Source organism: Cervus elaphus, chromosome 33, assembly GCF_910594005.1.
Source record: "Cervus elaphus chromosome 33, mCerEla1.1, whole genome shotgun sequence".
In the NCBI taxonomy this organism is placed as follows: domain Eukaryota; kingdom Metazoa; phylum Chordata; class Mammalia; order Artiodactyla; family Cervidae; genus Cervus; species Cervus elaphus.
Window position 1 is genome coordinate 33,712,657 of NC_057847.1, and position 21,375 is coordinate 33,734,031.

General features: G+C 34.7%; 1 protein-coding gene across 2 annotated transcripts in view; it reads right to left on the reverse strand.

Annotated features, from left to right (window-relative positions):
• CSRNP3 (cysteine and serine rich nuclear protein 3) overlaps positions 1-21,375 on the reverse strand; it is a 196,261-nt gene that overhangs the window by 139,426 nt on the left and 35,460 nt on the right. For both annotated transcript variants that reach the window (XM_043894613.1, XM_043894612.1), the window contains one exon: positions 20,427-20,515. In XM_043894613.1, coding sequence (XP_043750548.1) covers positions 20,427-20,439 — 13 coding nt within the window. In that variant the 5' untranslated portion in view covers positions 20,440-20,515. The remainder of the gene's footprint in view (positions 1-20,426; positions 20,516-21,375) is intronic.

Below are 21,375 nucleotides of genomic sequence, written 5' to 3' on the forward strand. Positions count from 1 at the left end.
TTTTTAAAATTTATGCCATTTCTATATCAATAATCATTACAGTTATTTCTGATTTCTTTCTTATTGTTAACCATATTTTCAACAGGTAACCACTTGGATTGCAAATATAAATCCATATTCATTCAAGAAAAAAAGTTATACAAAGAAAGCTATGGAAAAAGAAATTTTAAAATTACCATTAAAATGCAGTTATTAAATATCTTGTTGTACATTAGCTGTACAAGTCACACTATAAACTAGACTAAGACACAAAACTTTTGTCTTCTTGGAGTCTTCAGACACCTAACAGGATCTATGTAAAAATGTTAAAAAATATACATAAATTTGGGAAAAATAACCAAATATTGGATAAATTGGCGAGGCTTTTATATCATGACAGGTGAAATGTCACATAGGAGTAAGGGGAATATTGGAAGTGTAAATGATAAGGAAGAAAACCAAATTGATTGGGCATAAAAATTCAGTGTCCGAGTTGGGCGGGATGAAGGAAAAACAAATTATTGTCTATTCCTGTTTCTCTATCAGGGAGACATGATAGACCTAACATGAAACCACAGAATAAAAACATACTGATCTGTCGGTTTTACTGAAGAAACTTAGAGAAAATGCTGCAAGTAGTCAAAGCATCCTATTGCATTATAATAAACATAAATACTCCATGGAGTTGCATGCACAAAGTGCATGAATTTTAAAGATAAAGGGCAAGATTCAAAGTTTAAGCCTGTCTTGGTTGCTAAAACATCACTTCACCTTCCCAACCTGATGTCCCATGATAGTTCATACTTTCCAAAAATCCATCATTAAGAATATTTCTTCACCAAATGTGGGAAAATTCTAAATATAGTTTGGGTTATTTCAAAGGAAGAAGTGATAGAAATTTATACATAACAGTTTTTGCTATTTGAGAATTGGCTAGGGCGGATACCTAGCAATGGCAACAGATGCTAAATCCTTCAAAAATGAGGTATATGTCCCTAAAATAGTATTCACAAATGTTACTGTCACATTCCAGAAAATATGTCAAGATCCAATGAAAGAGAAGCCATTTCATTATTCTTTAATGAAAGGTAGGGGAACAAATCAACTGAAGCAAGAGACTATTTCTATTCCTGGAGACAATGATGAAAAAATGGGAGAAACGTCAAGGCAAAATACTAAGAAGGATGTCACTGAAAATTTCAGTGACTCATTTCAAAAGCAATTCCACGAAATGGCCCTTTAAGACCATATGAAAGCACTGGAAGACTAGACACATTTCTGTCATCCCCCAGTTATGGAGGAAGAGATGGAATGGAAGCGCAGGCAGTGGGTAAGTGGTGTAGAGCACAGAGTTAACTACTTCATGGAGACAGGAGAAAGTAGAGACAGGTAAGGCCGTCTTCAAAAAAGCAAGATCGCTAGGGAGAGGACTGAAGCTGCTGCAGGAAACTAGAATCGTAAGCCTCAAAATGGCCTGTCCCACTTTCGCCTACTGTTTTGGGGGAAATAGCATAGTTAGAGGCAGGATAGTATATAATAATAAAAATAACAATAATGAAAGAAATTAACCAATGCACCATGGGAATCTCATATAGGGAGAGCTTGATTAACTAGATTTCTCTCAGGGGTGTTTGTATTTATAGACATTCCTATAGTGTAGAATGAAAGATTTTGCCCCTTCAAGGGCTTGTAGTCACTACTGAACTGCTGAGGAGTCCTGCAGAAGCAGAGCTGGTTCTTGCTAATAATGCTAAAGATAAAAACTGGATTTGTCCTCCTCCTTTATGCATAAACATTCTGGTTTTGTTTTCCTTACTCTCCTCAGAAACCAAAGGTATAAACTCCATAGTTTCCTTAAGGCAGAAGCTATTTCTTCTTCACTTAGGATTCTCAGAGCCTGTGCATGTGGTAGATAATAAATGTTTCCTGAATTGAACAAATCAGAAAGAAAAATGGAAGGCAAACAGCAGTTCTAGGTCATAAATTTAATTAAGGTGAAGGAAAGAAACTCTAAGATCAATAAGAAGAGAAGAAAACAGAAAGGGGAGGATGGAGAAAAGGAAAAGCAAGAGAAAGAAGTAAAGAAACATTAAGAGGACACAGAAAAGGAAGTTTAGAGTGAGTAACATAATATTTCTTTGAGGTACCATAAATGAAATATGAAAAAAACTATGAGCTCTTTGAGAGGAGGCGTTACATTCTGAAAACTGCTAATAATTCACAACAAATGAGTGTAAAATTAATGATAAATTTTTTCTCCCATGTACACTTGTGATACTGACAAAAGATATTAACTGATGACAAAAGCTCAGCTACCCCTTATATAACATTGATATGAAATTGCATATAAATATCATTCATTATGTCTAGGATTTAGTGATACTGTTATTCAGAAAATTTAAGGTTAGGTTTCTGGTGTAAAGGGCTTTTGGGTCCCCTTGTTGTTCAGGCTCTGAATATCTTTACCATGTGGAAACAAATCCTGAAAGCTCAGCATTCACAAGGTCAGGATCTGTGACTCCACGGGCGTTCAGTAAGTTGCCTCCTTCCCCCTTGTCTGTCCGTTTGCCGCAAACATGAAAAAACAGGATGGCGCTGAATGTGTCAGTAACAGTAGAGTCTGCCATCCACTGTCCTTCTCTCCTGACATTTGAAGACATTGGTTCATCTTCTATTCTGTGGTTCAGCTGGAAAAGAATCTGCCCACAATGCGGGAGACCTGGATTCGATCCCTGGGTTGGGAAGATCCCTGGAGAAGGGAAAGGCTACCCACTCCAGTACTCTAGCCTGGAGAATGCCATGGACTGTATAGTCCATGGGGTCACAAAGAGTTGGACATGACTGAGTGACTTTCACTCACTTTCTGGGCAACAGAGACAATAAAGGGATGTGAAAAATAGAAATCAGGACTGCTGGGGATTGTTCTTTTGGAGAATCCACTGACATAGAGGAAAGGAAAGGCAGAATTTCCTGCTTGATTGTTTTATAGATCACATTTTCAATTTCAGTTTGGAGACTACCATGCATCCAATACAATGTGGAAACAATGGCTATAGCCACTGCAACATATGGCCTCTTCACTGATCTTAATACATACTGACTAATATTAATGCATATTATTTATTCATCTATTTAATTGAAAACACAATTTAAAATCTTATTCTCCTGTGACACAACATTACATGGGCCCCGTGACTGACATACGAGAAAGAGTTACATGTAGATCATGATTAAGTATCACTTTTGGAAGAATGAGTAGATTCTACCAGAATGTGTCTGAGCCGATGTCTCTGTGGCAGAGTGCTTAATCGTTCAGTCACGTTAGACTCTTTGTGACCCTTTGGACTGTAGTCTGCCAGGCTCCTCTGTCCATGCCACTTTTTTAGGTAAGAATAGTGGAGTGGGTTGTAGTTTCCTTCTTCAGGGACCTTCCTGAGTCAGGGATCGAACCCGCATCTCTTGTGTCTCCCATATTGCAGGCAGAGCACAATCTTATACACATTTCCATTTACTGTGTTGAATTGAAGGGTCTGACACATGTTTAACATCACGCACTCTAGAAATTCTATGGGAAATTTTGCAAAGGTGTGGCCAGTAATATGCAGAATAATACAGTTTTAAAGACAGTTATTATCGATTTCACTTCTGACAGAACCACTATTTTAAACAGTTAAGTATAGTTTTCATGTGGTCATTAGATATTGACATGTTATTGATGGGGGAATAAAGTGAAATCATCTTCAGCTGAAATTTATGGAGACATCACAGAAAACTTAGTCAATTGATTCATAAGGAATAAGTAAAAAGAATTCCAAGATTCACTTTGAAGAAATTTGTTTAATCATGACCAATAATAAAGAGAAAAGCATGAGTAATTTGAGGTCAAAGGAATCTACATTATAAAACTTTGAGTCTGCATGTCCTGGACTAACAACAATAAAACTACTGTTTTAGTTACTGTTCTGGTTACTGTTCAACAAGCAACCAGAATATTTGACACATTAAACTGACAAATGTGCAGAAAGGTTGTGTTGCCATATTTAATTAAAGTGAATTTTGGGAGCATACTACTGCTGCATACATGTGCATATTAACCTGGAGTTAAAAACTAAACTATCTTTTCCATCTTTTGTGTTTAACCTAAGAAAATGGCTGAGTGAACTTCAGATTTTACATGCAAAATTTGTGTGTAGTTTTTTGAGGAGAAGAGTCATAGTTTCATAGGAAACAGAAACTTTCGAATGTTACCAATTCTGATGATGTCAAGAATGACTAAATATACCATTAAATCAACTTCATAAATATATATCATTCTGTCAGCTTCTCCTGTGGGTTTTATAACATTAGCCTCACCACACTTAATTCAATGCTTTTCATCTAGTGAGTTCTCAGTTTGTTTGCTATTGATAATGATGACAATAGTCCAAGCTATGATCTCATTTTCCAGACTATGATCTTCTCTCTATTTTCAAGTTTCTCTCTAGGCCAGCCAGGTTTTAATTCTCTCTCATAAACCTGTCATTGTGATCAGGTCAGACATAAAATTTTCCAAGGCTAGCACACAAATTCTTTCTCCCGCATGAAAACTTGCCTCATTCTTGATCCTATCTTTGATGACAAGAAGGTCATCTTGTATATCATCTGTCCATTTGTAGACCAAATGAGTCTATAAGGGAAGGGCATCTAAATTTTGCCAAGTTTATTTTATAACCCACTGTCTAGTTCATGATTAAGGCTGAGATGACAAATTTTTCATCTTAACATCAGGAGGAATATGCTTTATTTTCCTTCCAAAAGGGGTTTTACAGAATTTTAAAATGTGACTCGAAAAAATATCTAACACATCGAGAATAGACCTGGTCCACAACATAAAAGTATTTATGAAGCTCCAAATAAATTTCTCTCCTTTAGTTTATGAAAAATATGTACTTAAATATTTAAGTGTTTTTCTTCTTCCTAAGAATATGTTAGAGTCTAACACTCTTAACCTATATCTCTAACAATGCATTTTATTCATTTAAATAAGAAAACAAAAAAAAGTAACAAAAATGTGGTAAACATAATCCAATGAATGTTTATAATCTGGACCATATAATATATCTCTATTCTTGAATTATACCTAAGGTATAAACTTGGGCTCCCCAGGTGTCTCAGTGAAAAGAATCTGCCTGCCAATGCAGGAGCTGCGACAGATGCGAGTTCAATCCCTGGGTCAGGAAGATCCCCTGGAGTAGGAAATGGCAACCTGCTCCTGTATTCTTGCCTGGAAAATTCCACTGACAGAGAAGCCTGGCAGGCTGCAGTCCATGGAGTCGCAAAAGTCAGACATGACTGAGCAACTGAGCACACACTCTGAATATAAATGTATGAAAATGGTTTCTTAACTAATTTTTTATAGAAAATTTCAATGTTTTGGATGTCTATAGTTTAGCTTTTTATTATGAGTTGTGTATGCTTGCTCTAATAACTTAAATATTATAGGAATATGGGTTTAAAATACATGAAATCCATCATAATCCCGCCCCATAAAAGACAGTTACCATTACCAGTTTGGTATACATTAGCACAATGCTCATGCATTATCATTTTAATAATATGAGAAAATTATTTACAGAAACATGGAAATATTTTGCCACTTTCTTTTTTCACTTAATATTTACTTAATATCTTTCCATATTAAAGTGCATTAGAATCACCTTATTATTTTATTAAAGACCTATGTAATATTTCATTATATATATTTACTATAATTTATTAATCCAATACATTATTGACAGTTATTTGGATGGTTTACTATTTTTCACTCATCATCAATTTATCAGTGAACATCTTTTTATGCCCTTATATGAGTGTTTCTGCAGAATAACTTCAGTGAGATGGAAGATTCAAATGAATTATTGTGTTAGTAAATATTGACAAATACCCTCAAAAAACACTGTAAAGAATTGACATGTCTGCTGATATAGTAAATAAGAGAATCTGTTCTACATACTTGCTAATGTTTTTAAAATCATGCAATAACAATTTTTTTGAAGCTGGGGTTACAGATCCAGATGACTTCAGGGCCATTTAGATAACAAAACATGTTAATATCTTATGCATAGAATAAGGAAATCAGAAGTAGTGGATACTCAGCAAATTAATTTTTTAAAAAGCCAACTATAATAGCCAAAAAAATATATCTTGGGTTTTCAGGCTGCCAGTTTTCAGCCTTTGTCTTAATGGAATATATTTGTTTTAATTCTTTAATTTTAAAGCATAGATCTTTCTTTACTAAAGAGAGCAATACAATCTGTGATAAGATCATTTCACCACACACATTATCTTTATCATATGTTATTTATTCATACATAATAGACATGTTGAAAACAATAGTCATATTTTGCCCATTCATAAATACAAGTAAAAGTTTTTATTAACTAGGTGCAAAGCTTTCAAATTTAAATATGTTCATTTTAATATATTCATGTATCAGTATAGATGGAAAGAAATGGAAACACTACTTGTTCTGAACATAAGCAATATACTGCTAAGATTTATATTTGATTTAGTGAAATGTCCTTGGAAAGAAAAAAGAAATCCCATTATTTTAGCTTTATAAAAAGCAGAAGAGGAAAATTTTAGTTTCCTTTTGATAATGGTGGTTATCTTGTGGTCTATGCGAAAGGGTGAAGGCCAGGGAGAAACTTGGTTCTGCTTTCATTTTTCTAGTTCCACTGCATCAGTAAACTTCTGGAACTTTCAGTAGAGCACACAATGTGAGCATGAGGCAGCTTGGCCTCTGTTAGCACCTTGTTATGCCCTTTAACCTTACAGGAATGCCAAGTCAAGGTGGCCAAATAAGGGATTCCCATTGTTACAGGATGCATCAAAGAGTGGATTTCAAAGCAGAATGAGTTTCCCAGTCAGTCTCACGCGAGGGTGATGCTGATTAAAAGGAGAGTTTGGAAATACTCTTGTTATTATAATTGTACTTTTGTGTTTTTGACTGTTATTTAAGCTGTATTTCTTTTTTTAGAAATCTGAAAAGTAGAATACCTAGAGGTAAAATTGCATCTATTTTCCCAACACTTTTCATTTATATTTAACAGAAAGGATGAAGCTACCATCTCTGCTGGATGTAAAAGAAATTAGTTACATACTGTTGACAACTGGAAATCAAACCTATGTTGAAGACAATTCCTAAATGTTTATCTTCAAAACGCACCATGTTATCCTGATTTGAAAAATCATTTCAGAGAATAAAAAACTTTGAAACTAAGGGATTTTTTTAGGTGTTCTGAAATAAGTTCCATCTGTTAGTTTTTATTTTTTCTTAATATATGAGGCCAGAAGAGAAATACTGCAAACCACAGATTCATTTCTTTTGATTCTTAAAGGTAGTCATGAGTGAGATAAAAATAACATTGTTTTAGGAATGTATGTCTTAGAGTAGGACAAAATTGTCCAAGAGTAACACAAATTTTTAGATGCTTATGTTTGGCTTGATGTTTAAAACCTAAAAAAAAAAAAGAAACCAAACAACTAAATTGGATAAGCTCTAATTAAAATGAAGAAGGGGCAGGAAAACATAAAGCTATAATATTTTGTAAGAAAAAAAAAGTCCAAGGGAGCCTCTTTATTCCTTATATTCATAAAGTTTTTTTTAAAAAAAACTAATTAGAAGAGAAAAATTCCTTTTAAACATCTGTTATTATATTTAAATATATACTTTGAATTCATCCTGAAACCAAAACCAAAACACAGCTTGTAAATTTTATTCATTCATTTGTGTACCCATTTGTTCTTAAACAAACCATAATGATGACTTTCCTTAGATTTTCCTTACATTCTATGTCTGGAGTTACAGATAACTAGAACTATGATTTTATTAAAATCAGGAGAATCATTCACTATAAAGTAATCAAACATTTGAATGGAATTTTTCTCTCAGGTTTAGACTTCTGTTCCTTCCATAGTATTAAAACTAATTGACAGATATTCCAATGTATATATAAACTGGGTAGCTCCTTGAAAAGGGAATTCTTAAAGGACTTTCAGGTTCTGAGCTTACAGAATTGGAGTATACAAACACACTCTAGCGGGGCTTCCCTGGTGGCTCAGTGGTAAAAAATTTGCCTGTCAATACAGGAGATGCTGGTTTGATCCTTGGGTCAGGAATATCCCCTGGAGAAGAAAATAGCAACTCACTCCAGTATTCTTGCCTGGGAAATTCCATGGACAGAGGAGCCTGGCAGGCTACAGTCCAGGGGATCACAAAAGAGTTGGACACGACTTAGTGACTCAACAACAATAAAACATTCTATCCTTAAAAATTTAATTTCCTTTAAAAAGGGATACTCTCTTTTATAAATTCTTGTAGATCTAGTCTAAGGCAATGTTGCATTTTTACTGTATCTGGGAAACTACAAGCAAGCATCTGTTAAAACTGTATTTCTCATGATTTAAAACCACTTGCAATGATGAACGTTACTTAAGTATAATTTTTTCCTCTATTGCTTTCTACTTTTCTGTCTCAAATTTCCTCTAACTCTCATACATGTCAAGTTTAGTAAACAAAAAAGAATTTTCCACCTTAATCTAAATTTTTTATCACTTCACAACTACCTTTATAAATGTGGATTCGAGTTTGCTAAAATTTTACTTTTAGTTGAGATCAACAGAGTATCTATGCCCAAAATTTTGCCATATGCTATGGATAAAAAGACATATTCCCTGCCCTTGCAAAGCTTCAGAGCAATGGTCTTCAAGCATGGCAAACCATAGATTCCCACCAGCAGAAAAAAAATTTTCTGCATGAACTTCACTCTTTTATATATATATGTGTGTGTTCATATATATATGCATTTATATATAATACAATGTATTATTGTACAAATATATTATCTCAATTATATGAACACTTAAACAGAAATTAGAAATGAAGAACAAATATAAATGGAGACAGTAATATTTTTGTTTCTCAAAAGACCTTTTTGCTCATTCCTAGGTTATATTCATTATACTTTGGAGCTCACTGGTCTTGAGAGGAGGATAACACAGTAAAAAGATAATTTGAAAAAAGCAGTTAATTATCCGATAGACAGTAAATGTAAGGAGCCAGAATATGGGGAAAGCTCTGAAAAAAAACTTTTTTGCTTGAGGAATCACTATATCTAAGACTTTCAGTATAAAGAGGAGTTAGAGAAGCAGTAAAAAAAGAGAGGAAGATGAACAGAAGAGTATTATAATCAGAACAAGCATCTATGTCAAGGCACAAAGTTATAGAACCAAGGGGATGAGTATAAGAGTTCAGGATGATGAAATGTAGAATCAAGGTTGGGCATGATGAGTGAAGATGCTGAAGAAGAATGCAAAAGGCAGGTACTTGAGACAAGCGACTTGGATCTCATCAATGTGTGAAAATGTGGGAGGGTGAAGGAAGACATTTGTTTTAGATTGAATCTCCAGGGAGCTGTATTGAGAGTGGATTTGAAGGGACACAAATGGAATCAGGAAAACTCATCCATTAGGCTATCACTGTATCCCGCTGAGAGACGAAAAGCAGCAGAATTAAAGCGGTGGTAGTGACAGCGCAGTTCTCAGGAGGGGATGAGAAGAGCATGAAGAAAGACTCAGTCAAATCCGATTGTAGTTTTCTGGAAATACTGATGAGTGAGAAGCTTCCTGATTTTCATGACTGGCTATTATTAAATGAGATGGTAAATACAGTAGCAGGAAAAGGTTTGAGACCGAAAGGAGATAAGCAAATTTAAAAAAATTAAAATTTACATCTTAATGAGAGTTCCCTGGACTGCACGGAGATCAAACCAGTTGATCCCGAAGGAAATCAGTCCTGAATATTCATTGGAAGGACTGATACTGAAGCTGAAACTCCCAATACTTTGGCCACCTGATGCGAAGAGCTGACTGATTTACCACTACAATACTGTAAAGTAATTAGCCTCCAACTAATAAAAATAAATGAAAAAAAATTTAAAAAAAAAGACCCTGATGCTGGGAAAGATAGAAAGCAGGAGGAGAAGGTGGCAACAGAGGATGAGATGATGGGATGGCATCACTGATTCGATGGACATGAGTTTGAGCAATCTCCGGGTGTTGGTGATGGACAGGGAAGCCTGGTGTGCCGCAGTCCCTGGAGTTGCAAAGAGTCGGACACAAATGAGTGACTGAACTGAAGATTTACATGATATCAACACATAAGCGGATAAAGAAGATGTGGTATATATACACAATGGAATACTACTTCAGTCACAAAAAAGAATGAAATTTTGTCACTTACAACAACATGGATGAACTTGGAGGGCATAATTCTAAGTGAAATAAATGAGAGAAAGACTAATACTATATGATATCACTTATATTTAGAATCTAAAAAATAAAATAAACTAGTGAATATAACAAAAAAGAAGCAAACTCAGATATAGAGAACAAACAAGTGGTTACCTGTCGGGAGAGGGAAGGAGGGAAGGGAAATATAGGGGATGGGGATTAATAGATGTATTAATATTATGCATAAGATAAATAAACTACAAGGATATTTGTACAGGGAACATAGCTAACATTTTATACAAATTAAAATTGGAAAATACCATTAAGATTTGTGAATCATTACATTGTACACGAATCTTACATAATATTGCATAACTATATCTCAATAGAAAAAAGCTATGAGCATCTAGAAATGAAAAAAACAAACCAGTTGCCATTCTACCTTTGAAAAAATCTGTATTTCAAATACTATTTATAATATTTACATTATTATAAAATAATTTAAAATATTTTAATTCCTCTGTCATTGATTTACTTTAATGCTCTTTTTATATATTTATATTATCTCCACTTTTTCATGTCTATTTTTCTCATCTAACATATTATGAGTATTTTTCATGTCATTAAAATTTTTTGTAAAAGAAATTTCAGTATATGAATAATATTTTATCTTCTGGATGTACCACAATTTTTCAAACAATTCTATTACAGAACAGGTTTATTATTTTCAATGATTCAAATAGTTATATATAATGCTATGACATATTTGCCTTTATCTGGAAATTTATTGTTTGTTTAACATAAGAAAGCATAAGCATATGGACCTTTAACATATTTTGCTACTAACATATTTCTATCAACAGTAAATGTCAGTGAAACAGATAGGTAATAAAAAACCTGTGTTAATTTGATAGACATAAAATTACAACACTTTATTTTCATATCTTTGAATATTGTTAAAGATGAAATTTTTTATATGTTTATCAGCTATTTATATTTCATTTTTATGCATGTTGTTCTTCCACTTTTTAGCCCTTTGTGAATTTCTTTAAATAATATGGCTAAATAATAAAGCTAACGCTTCACTGTCATCTATGAAATAATGTTTTAAGTAGTTGACTGTTTATCTTTTTATATAGTTTGATTTCCTACACCTCCATATTCTTTTTTAAATTACCTAATTTTAGGTAATAATAAGATGTATTTTCAGAAAATTTGGAGACTACTGAAAAACACCAAAAAAGCAAGAAATTAAATCTACATCCAGCCACTCAGACATAACCAACTTTCTATATGTGTTTGTATGTGCATACACCCATACACATATGCACTTATTTAGTCATCCTTTCTTCCATGCATATACATCATTTAAAAGCATAAATGACATCACACTGCAAAAACTACTTTATAGCCTTCTTTTGACTTATTGGTATACTGCATATAATTCTCTAATAATAAAATATGCTGTGGAAACATCTTTATTTTAACCATCTCAGGATATTACTTTGAATGGATATTAAATAATTTAATTACTTCATTATTATCAGACTTGCAGATGTTTCTTATTTTCATTATTTTAAACATTATCTTAATAAACATTTGTGTATACATAGTTTTGTGTTCATAATTGATTATTTCATTAAAGTTTTTAAATATCTGGAATTTCTAAGAAGATGCAAAGAGTACAATGATCTGACACATAATGACAAATTACCTTCTAGAAAAGTTGAACTAATTTACTTTTCCATCCCTATAGTGTGACACTGTCTAATTCTCCACATTTTCACCAATAATAATCCCCATTTATATTTACAATGTGTTAGACTTTATATCTACTTAATTGATAGAATATCTGAACATTAGAAAATTTAAACAGTTTGCTTAAATCCTCAGAGATAAGAATGAACTCAAAGTTTAGGCTGACCTTTAAACTGATGCTCTCTGTCCATATGCTATACTATCTCAAAAAGTTTTATATACTTATATGACCATTGTTACACATCAAATGTTTCTAGTTACTTAAATTATTTTAATATTTCTTTTTTTAAACTTAGAGGTGACTAGAACAATTTCTGTAAAAAGTTCTCAGAAAGCTGCCCAGCTGTGTCCAACTCTTTGTAACCCTATGGACTGTAACCCAACAGGCTCCTCTGTCCATGCGATTTTCCAGGCAAAATATTGGAGTGGGTTGTCATTTCCTTCTTCCGGGAATCTTCCAGACCCAGGGATTGAACCTGTGTCTCCTGCATTGGCAGGCAGATTCTTTACCACTGAAAACCTGGGAAGCCCCAGAAGGCCTTAGAAGTTATCTTAATGAGGTTTATATTTTCTTAGTGGTACCTAACAACTCTATATTTTAATAATATTGACTATTTCATCCTATATATTCGGTGAATATGTTTTCAAGTGTTTTTTAATTTAAATTTAATTTGAAGACTTTAAAAAATGCATATCAATGAGCTTCCAATCAAAATTTCTGCAGGATTTTTTGTAGATATTGACAAACTGATATTAAAATGCACAGTGCAAAGAAATTTTGAAAAAGAAGAGCACACACTATCTGATCTCAAGACTTGCCACAGAGTACAGGAATCAAGATTGTGATAATGGGAAAAATTACAAATGCATACATCAGTGGGACAGAAAAGAGAGGCCAGGAATGGACCCACACAAATGTGACTGATTTTTGATGAAGGTGCAGAGGCAATTTAATGGAGAAGAGAGAGTCTGTTTAAAAAATAAAGCATTTGGATGTCTGTATGCAAAATATTGAACCTCAATCTCTTACCCCATATAAAAATTTACTCAAAATTGATCATATATCTCAATGTAAAACATGACATTATAAAACATTTTGAAGAAAAACAGGTGAAAATCTTTGTGACCTTGGGACAGGCAAAGAGCTCTTAGATACAACACCAAAATCGTAATTCAGAAAAGAAAAAAATTAATACATATGACTTCATCAAAGTTAAAAACTCTTATTCTTTGAAAACAAAGTCAAGAAAACAAAAACAAAAGGGGAAAATATATGCAAATTTCACATCTCCCAAAGTCTTTTTATACAGAACATTTATAAAGAACTCTCAAAACTAAACAACAGAAAATAACTCAATAAAAAATAGGCAAAAAAATACAAAGAATTCTTAAAACTCAACAGTAAGAAAAAGATTAAAAAATGAGTCAAAGACCTGAACAGACACCTCACCAAAGATATACAGATGGCAAATAAGCCATGAACAGATGTTCCACATCATATGTCATCAGGGAAATGTAAATTTTAAAAATGAGATACCACTATCTATCTATTAAGCTCAGTTCAGTCGCTCAGTCGTGTCTGACTCTTTGTGACCCCATGAATCGCAGCACACCAGGCCTCCCTGTCCATCACCAACTCCCGGAGTTTACTCAAACTCATGCCATCAAGTCTGTGATGCCATCCAGCCATCTCATCCTCTGTCGTCCCCTTCTCCTCCTGCCCTCAATCCCTCCCAGCATCAGGGTCTTTTCCAATAAGTCAACTCTTTGCATAAGGTGGCCAAAGTACTGGAGTTTCAGCTTCAGAATCAGTCCTTCCAATGAACACCCAGGACTGATCTCCTCTAGGATGGACTGGTTGGATCTCCTTGCAGTCCAAGGGACTCTCAGTGGCCCAAAATCCAAAACACTGACAACACCAAATGCTGAATAAGATGTGGAGCAATAGGAATTCTTTATTGCTGCTAGGAATGCAGAATGGTATAGACACCTTGAAAGACAGTTTGGTGGTTTCTCACAAAACTAAACATACTCTGACCATATGACTTAACAAATACACTTTTTGGTATTTATCCAAAAGGTTTGAAAACTTAAGTCCATGCAAAAATCTGCTATTGAATGTTCCTAGATGTTTTATTCATAATTACCAAAATTTAGAAGCAACCAAGATGTCCAACAGTAGGTGAATGGGTAAAGTGTGATACATCCAGACAATGAAATATTTTTCAGTGCTAAAATAAATGTGGCTTTTTAAGCTACAAAAAGACATGGAGGAAACTTAACGGTATATTACTAAGTGAAAGAAGTCAATCTGAGAAGGCTATGGACTATACGATTCCAACTATATAACATTCTGGTAAAGTAAAAACTATGGAGACAGTAAAAAGATTAGTGGTTGCCAGGGACTGAAGGTGGGGAGGAAAGGGAAATAGATATAGAGTACAAAGGATTTGAGGGTGTAGTGAAAATACTTTGTATATTACAATGATGGATATGTGTCATTATACATTTATCCAAACTCATACAATGTACTGCACAAAAATTGGACAAAATATTTGAATAAACACTGCACAAAAGTATATATAGATGGTGAACAAACCCAAGTAAAAATGATCAATATTATTATTTATTTAGGGCATACAAATTAATAAAAATCACAATGACAATTAGAATGGCTAAAATAAAAATAAGTAAAAATTGATAATACAAAATGCTGGTAAGTGTGTGAAGCAGTATGAATACTCTTACATTGCTGATGGAAATGCAAGATGATACCAACCATTTAAAGCTTGCCAGGTAGTACTACGTAGGAGCCATAAGAGATGTGGGTTTGATCTCTGGGTCAGGAAGATCCCCTGGAGGAGGACATGGCAACCCACTCCAGCATTCTTACCTGGAGAATCCCATGGACAGAGAAGCCTGGCGGGTTACTGTCCACTGGGTTGCAAAGGGTCGGACGTGACTGAAGCTACTTAACACGCACTCATCAACCATTTTGGAATACATTTTTGCAGTGTCTTAGAAAGTTACAAACATACTCAACATGTGACACACAATTCCACCTAAGCCTTTACCCATGATAAATGAAAACTTAGGTTCTCACAAAAAATTCTAAATGAACGCTTATAGTAGGCTTATTCGAAACAACAAAATCTCAACAACCCAAATGTCCTTTAATGGATAAACAAACTATGATACATCCATACAATGGAATATTACTTAGCAATAATAAGGAACAAACTATAGAAATAGACAACAGCATAAACCTATCTCAAATGCATTATAATTAAGGGAAAGAGATTGGTTACAAAAGGCTACATCCTCTATGTTTCCATTTGTATGACATTCTGGAAAAGGCAAAACTATAATGAACTAAAACAGATCAGTTGCCAGAGATTGGGATGGGGAGCAGCCAACAACGTGCAGCTCAAGGGAATTTTAGGGGTGATGACACCAATCTGTATCCTGATTGTAGGGAAGATTACATGACTCTATGCAATTGTCAGATCTTCTGTAACTCTACACCAAGAAGAGTGAATTTTACTGTTTGTAAATATAAAAATGAATAAATGATTTTTCATTTTTCTTTGCTTTCCTGCATTGGTTAAGTGCTTCCCTAAACCAAAGACACATGAATATTTGTGAGTTATCGAGCTTACTGAATGTTCAATAATAATTTTAAAATATTTAAAGTAATTAAAGTATTTTAAATCTTTATCTGCAGTTTAACATGGTATGATGGAGGCTGCTGCTGCTTAGTCGCTTCAGTCCCATTCGGCTCTGTGTGACTCTATGGACTGCAGCCCACCAGGCTCCTCTGTCCATGGAACTCTCTAGGCAAGAGTTCTGGAGTGGGTTGCCATGCCTTCCTCCAGGGGATCTTCCCAACCCAGGGATCAAACCCAGGTCCCCTGCATTGCAGTCAGATTCTTTACTGCTGTGCCGCCAGGGAAGCCCATATGATGTATTATTTTTCCCCAAGTAAAGAATTGTTCTAGTGCCTTCTACGAAGTAAGCCACTGTCCCTCCTGCTTCTCCCCATTCAAAACGCCTTCAGACACTAACTATATACCTGGGGTTGCTAATAAACTTCCATTGGAAGACCTCCTCCATTGACAGATGATTATTTCTTTGTTGCATTTTATGATCACATGTATATAGTGTCTGTTTTTGAACTTTGTATTTCCATTGGTCTGATGATTTGTCTTTGTGTCTGTCCTTACCGGGCATTGATATCCTATAGACATGTGTGTGTGTGATATGCAATTCTGTAGTTAAATCAAAGAACAGGGTTGGAGTCACTGCCACCTATGTCATTAATAAACTCTCAAGTGTGGCTTTGCTTGATCACGGATAGCCAGGCGGGTGGAGGAGCAGGAAGCTGAGGGTGGGTCTCTAGGGAGCACTATCCTCTGAGCAGGAGTAAAATATCATGACCTGCTGCAGGCACGTTGTTTGGTTTCTACAATATTTATTGTTTTCAGTGAGTTGATTTCACTCATTTATATTACTTCCGACTGCCTATTGGTATTTGGGTTATGGTTCCAGCTCTGGGAAAGAATACAGAAAGAAGAGCCCATGAAAGGGGAGTTTGTGAAAAGGTTTCCAAGGGATAAGGTAGACCAAGAGGGAGGGGTGTCACAACAGCCCAGGAAATGAAGGAAGAAAAATGAAGTTAAAAGTGTCAAATACCCCTGAGAGAGCCAGTCAAGATAAGGGCAGCGGGTCATCTGAGCCTTTAGAGAGAGCGTGCTCTGTTAAATGGGGTTAGATATCAGATCGCACTGTGCTGAGCAGGAACTGAATCTTGGACGCTGGAGATAATGAATGTAGTCCGCTACTATCGAGAGCCTGAATGAGCTGGGGAGCAGGGAAATTGGATGGTAGCAGCGGCGAAATCAAGTGAAGGGAGAGGTCAGTTTGCTTTTGTTTGTTGACTTACTTTTTTGGATAGAAGTTTGAAGAGCATGTATAGGTTGAAGAAAAAGGGTCAGCAAAGAAGAAAGTATTGAAGGTAAAGGGTATAAAGGAAATTAATGGCAAAAGCGTTAGCATCAGTGATACGGAATAAAATCAAATCCAGGCTTTGCCTTGAATAGCAGGAAGGACTCCTGATCCCTTAAGATTGGAAGAAAGAAATAAAGGTGATAGATGCTGCTGTTTGGTGCTGGAGGGACTCACAAGGATACACAAGGAGTTTCCGTACAGTGACCTCAATTTTCTTATCAAAATAGGAGGTTCACTGAGAGTGAAGGGCAGGGATTGTATGGCTTAAGTTGGGCAATAAACTTTGAAATGGTGGCTGACCACATCAGAGTGACAGGATTAGTGAATGCTACTGAGGGACTAGCTCAGATTAGAAAACCATCTATCTTCAGAGTGGTATAATTCATTCCTGTAGCACTCATGGGCCTGAATTTAAGAAAAGAGACTTCTCATATAAATTCAGGTTTGTGTGTACAGTGTAAAAGGACAGGCTATAGAAATGTGGACAGTAAGCTCCTGGTGTCCAAGCCAAAGTCCAAGTAAGGCTTGGGAAAATGGAAAAAGCCACAGATTCAAGAAAAACAAGGTGAGAGAGAAAGGATTTATTCATTTGTATCCTAAGACTTATGTGCTCCTGCTGTTGCTAGGTCACTTCAGTCATGTCCGACTCTGTGCAACCCCATAGACGGCAGCCCGCAGGCTCCTCTGTCCCTGGGATTCTCTAGGCAAGAATACTGGAGTGGTTTGCCATTTCCTTCTGTGACTCCCAATAAAAAACTTATGTTTTAACCTTATTTTTTCCTTTCCCCTAATTTTCTAACTTATTTCATATTCACTCATTATTCTGTCAGACACATTTTAGATACAAGGACAGGTGAAAGCAAATGAAAGGAAACTAAAAACATATACAGATGGTTAAGTGAGTTTCACTTTAACAATGGTGCCTGGAATTTAAAGTGTCTCAGTTGAGCTTTAATTGAGAACAAGATGCTGTTGGTGGCTGGAAGGATTTTTGTTGATATGGGGTAGATGTTTATTGAGGTTGTGGAGGTTAGGATGTGATCAGTGATTCTCATGTTGGGATAATTTTTCCCAAGGGGTTACTGGGCAACATCTGGAGACATTTTTTGTTTTCATGGCTTGGGGGTGGAGTCCTACTTGTGGCTAGTGCTGGAGATGCTGCACCTTAAGACATCACCTTTTTAGAAGCATTTTGTGAGAAGCATAGTGCTGTGCAATTCCGTCTCCAGCGGAGTTTAGACTCCCACTCTACTGCAAATCTCTTTACTTACCCAGCTATTTGCATATGGATTCCTTAGGGGTTTATAGCATTCAAACCTACATTACAAGCATTGAAAATCTACATGCCTTTCTAGGTCTTTGGGGAAATGATTTAATTCTCTGGTTAGCTTAATAAAGAAGTTGCCTATACAGGAATAAGAAAAACTAAGTAGGCAATGCTCACCTTTGTTCTTTTCATGTGTTTGCATAACTATTTTCTACAACATTAAATTTGCAGTTGTGGCAAAAAAGAGACTTTTCTTTCTTAGAATCTCATATTACTTACTTGTATTGTACTTGAAGAGCTTTACTAAAAGGTCATTTGAATGTGGGTTGTAATGGAGCACCACTCCCATTGGTATAAACACTCAGTATCGTTGACTAATAAAAGCCATAATGTGAACTTATGAATAATACCCAAAGAATTCCCACTGTGCTTTAGGATTCATTATTTGCCCTTTTAAATCTAGCTTGTCTTTTTAATTATGTGTTGCTTGCATTAATAATAAAATTAATTTCCCAGAAACACATCTATCAGTTGCACAATTCTTGAGAACAAGAACCATATCTTATTCATTTTGAAACAACCAAAACTTCACTCAGCCCATTGTCTTGCATATGGTTAAGTCCTAAATAAGTTTTGAATGATGTGTTCTTGGATGAGTGAGGGAAAGAAGATTCTGAAGCATGATCAAGGCAATCAAAATAAAAGATCATTACAGAGAACAGAGTAGTTGTTACCAGAAAGGAAGGGGCTGGGAGGCAGTGAACAGGTAGGTGATGGGTAAGGAGGGTCAGCTGTATGATTACAGATAGAAATTAAATTTCTTATAGCGAGCATGCTATGCTGTATACAGAAGCAGAAATAGAATGCACACATCCAACTTATATAATGTTATAAATCAATGTTACCTCAATAAACACATAAAACAAATGAAAATAAATAAGAATCATCAGTATATTTCATTTAAAATTATTAATATTTGACACTGGGTCCCCACAATACAAAGCAGTCAGAAATTATCCACTTTCTCAAGTTATCCCATCAGAATGAACCATTTTTAACCTACATTGTAGCTCAAATTTCCAAATGAATATTTTATGTTCATTTATTACTATAATAAACTGTTTATTATTGAATTGTGGTGTCGAACTTGGTGTTGGAGAAGACTATTGAGAGTCCCTTGGACAGCAAGGAGATCCAACCAGTCCATCCTAAAGGAAATCAGTCCTGAATATTCATTGGAAGGACTGATGCTGAAGCTGAAATTCCAATATTTTAGCCAGCTGATGAGAAGAACTGACTCATTTGAAAAGACCCTGATGCTGGGAAAGATGGAAGGCAGGAGATGAAAGGGATGACAGAGGATGAGATGGTTGGATGGCATCACCGAGTCAGTGGACATGAGTTTCAGGCAACTCTGGAAGCTGGTGATGGACAGGGAGGCCTGGCCTGCTGCAGTCCATGGGGTCGCAAAGAGTGGGACAGGACTGAGTGACTGAACTGAACTGAACTGAAGCTATTTAATAAGAGCAGGCTTATTTTGCTTTGCTTTTCTAGATTTATGACTCTAAACAACTTGTAAATTCCTCACATATCCTTTTGCTCATTCATACCAACTGTCATTTTATTGAGGTCACACTTTCTGACAAGAGTAAAATTTTTTACTGTACTTGGGAAAGTCAGGGGATGAGGTTCTAAGAATTTTAGAAAGATTGCTCTTTAGTGGTCCTTCTAAACAATGTGTGTATATGTGTGTATGCTGTAACAAAAGATACAAAAGAAATTTAAAGACTTGCTAAATAGGTATACATTCCTTAACAAATTCAAAATAAAAATGTATAGGAATGCATAATGTTTATTTTTATGCTAACAGTATTACCGATTAAAAAAGTGAAAAAAACTTTAATAGAAAATGGATTCTATACTAAAAAAAAATTCTTGTAATTATCCCCAATTGAATAAAAATATACATTTCTAGTATAAATGAATTTCCTGAAATCTTAAAGAGATCATTTAAATATAAGTATTTTATATAAGAGCATTTTTCCTTATTATCCAATTACACATTAGCAGTAACAGCATGGGGAATAGTGTTACAGTTAGATCCCAGATCTGCATAACTATGAAAAGGATAATGTATACTAACCTTGAGATCTCATGAATGTCAGTATCTTCCTGAAGACGCTATGCCTCTGAAAACATCTTTTCAGTCTGTTGATCTCTCCTTATTTTTTCCTTAAAAAAAGAAAATATATAACCAATATGTTACATAAGGTTATATTTTCAAGAAGTAAAGTTTACAACAAGGTGTAAATATAATATGACACAGAGCAAAATCAATAGGATTCTTGGAATATAAAAATAAGGCATTAAATTTAGAACTGAATGATTATACTGTATATAAATTAGTGCAGAAAAAATATCCATCTTAAAAGAATGTAGTAAATTTCTAATCATTCATAAGCTTTCATTTATTTGTTAACCTGTTATTCAATCAACAACTGTTACTAGGGACAAAAAATTAAAGGCACTTTATCTCATCAATCAACATCACACTAAATTTAAATAACTTTCTAGTCTCCAGAGATTCATATCTTCAAGAAACAAAAATAAACAAGAAAACCAACCAAAATATTATAGCTAGATAGTTGATGAAAATCACAATAAATATTTATTAGGATTAGTGAAATAATTTAAAGAGATGATAAAATCCTGGCAGTAATTAAATGCTTTTATTTTTCCAGACTAAAATGTATCATATATAATCACTTTTTCTAAATAACTAACAAATTTCCATTCTAATAAGAAAAATCAGTAAGTCCATATACAAGTGTAAAATTTTTCCATAAACACGACATAGAGAAACTTGTGAACTGTGGTTCATTTATTGTGTTTGCACAACAGCCAGAAATGAACTACCTCTGATCATAGCCAGTAACAATAGCTAATGTAAAAGGACTATGAATGGATTACTGAATGAAGAAATAGACTGAGCAAACAACTTATGCTGATGTCATTCAAACAAGCTTAAAACAGCAAACATCTTTAAGAAAAAAGTTGTCTTAGGAAAATTATGTCTTTAGGAGCCTCTTTCT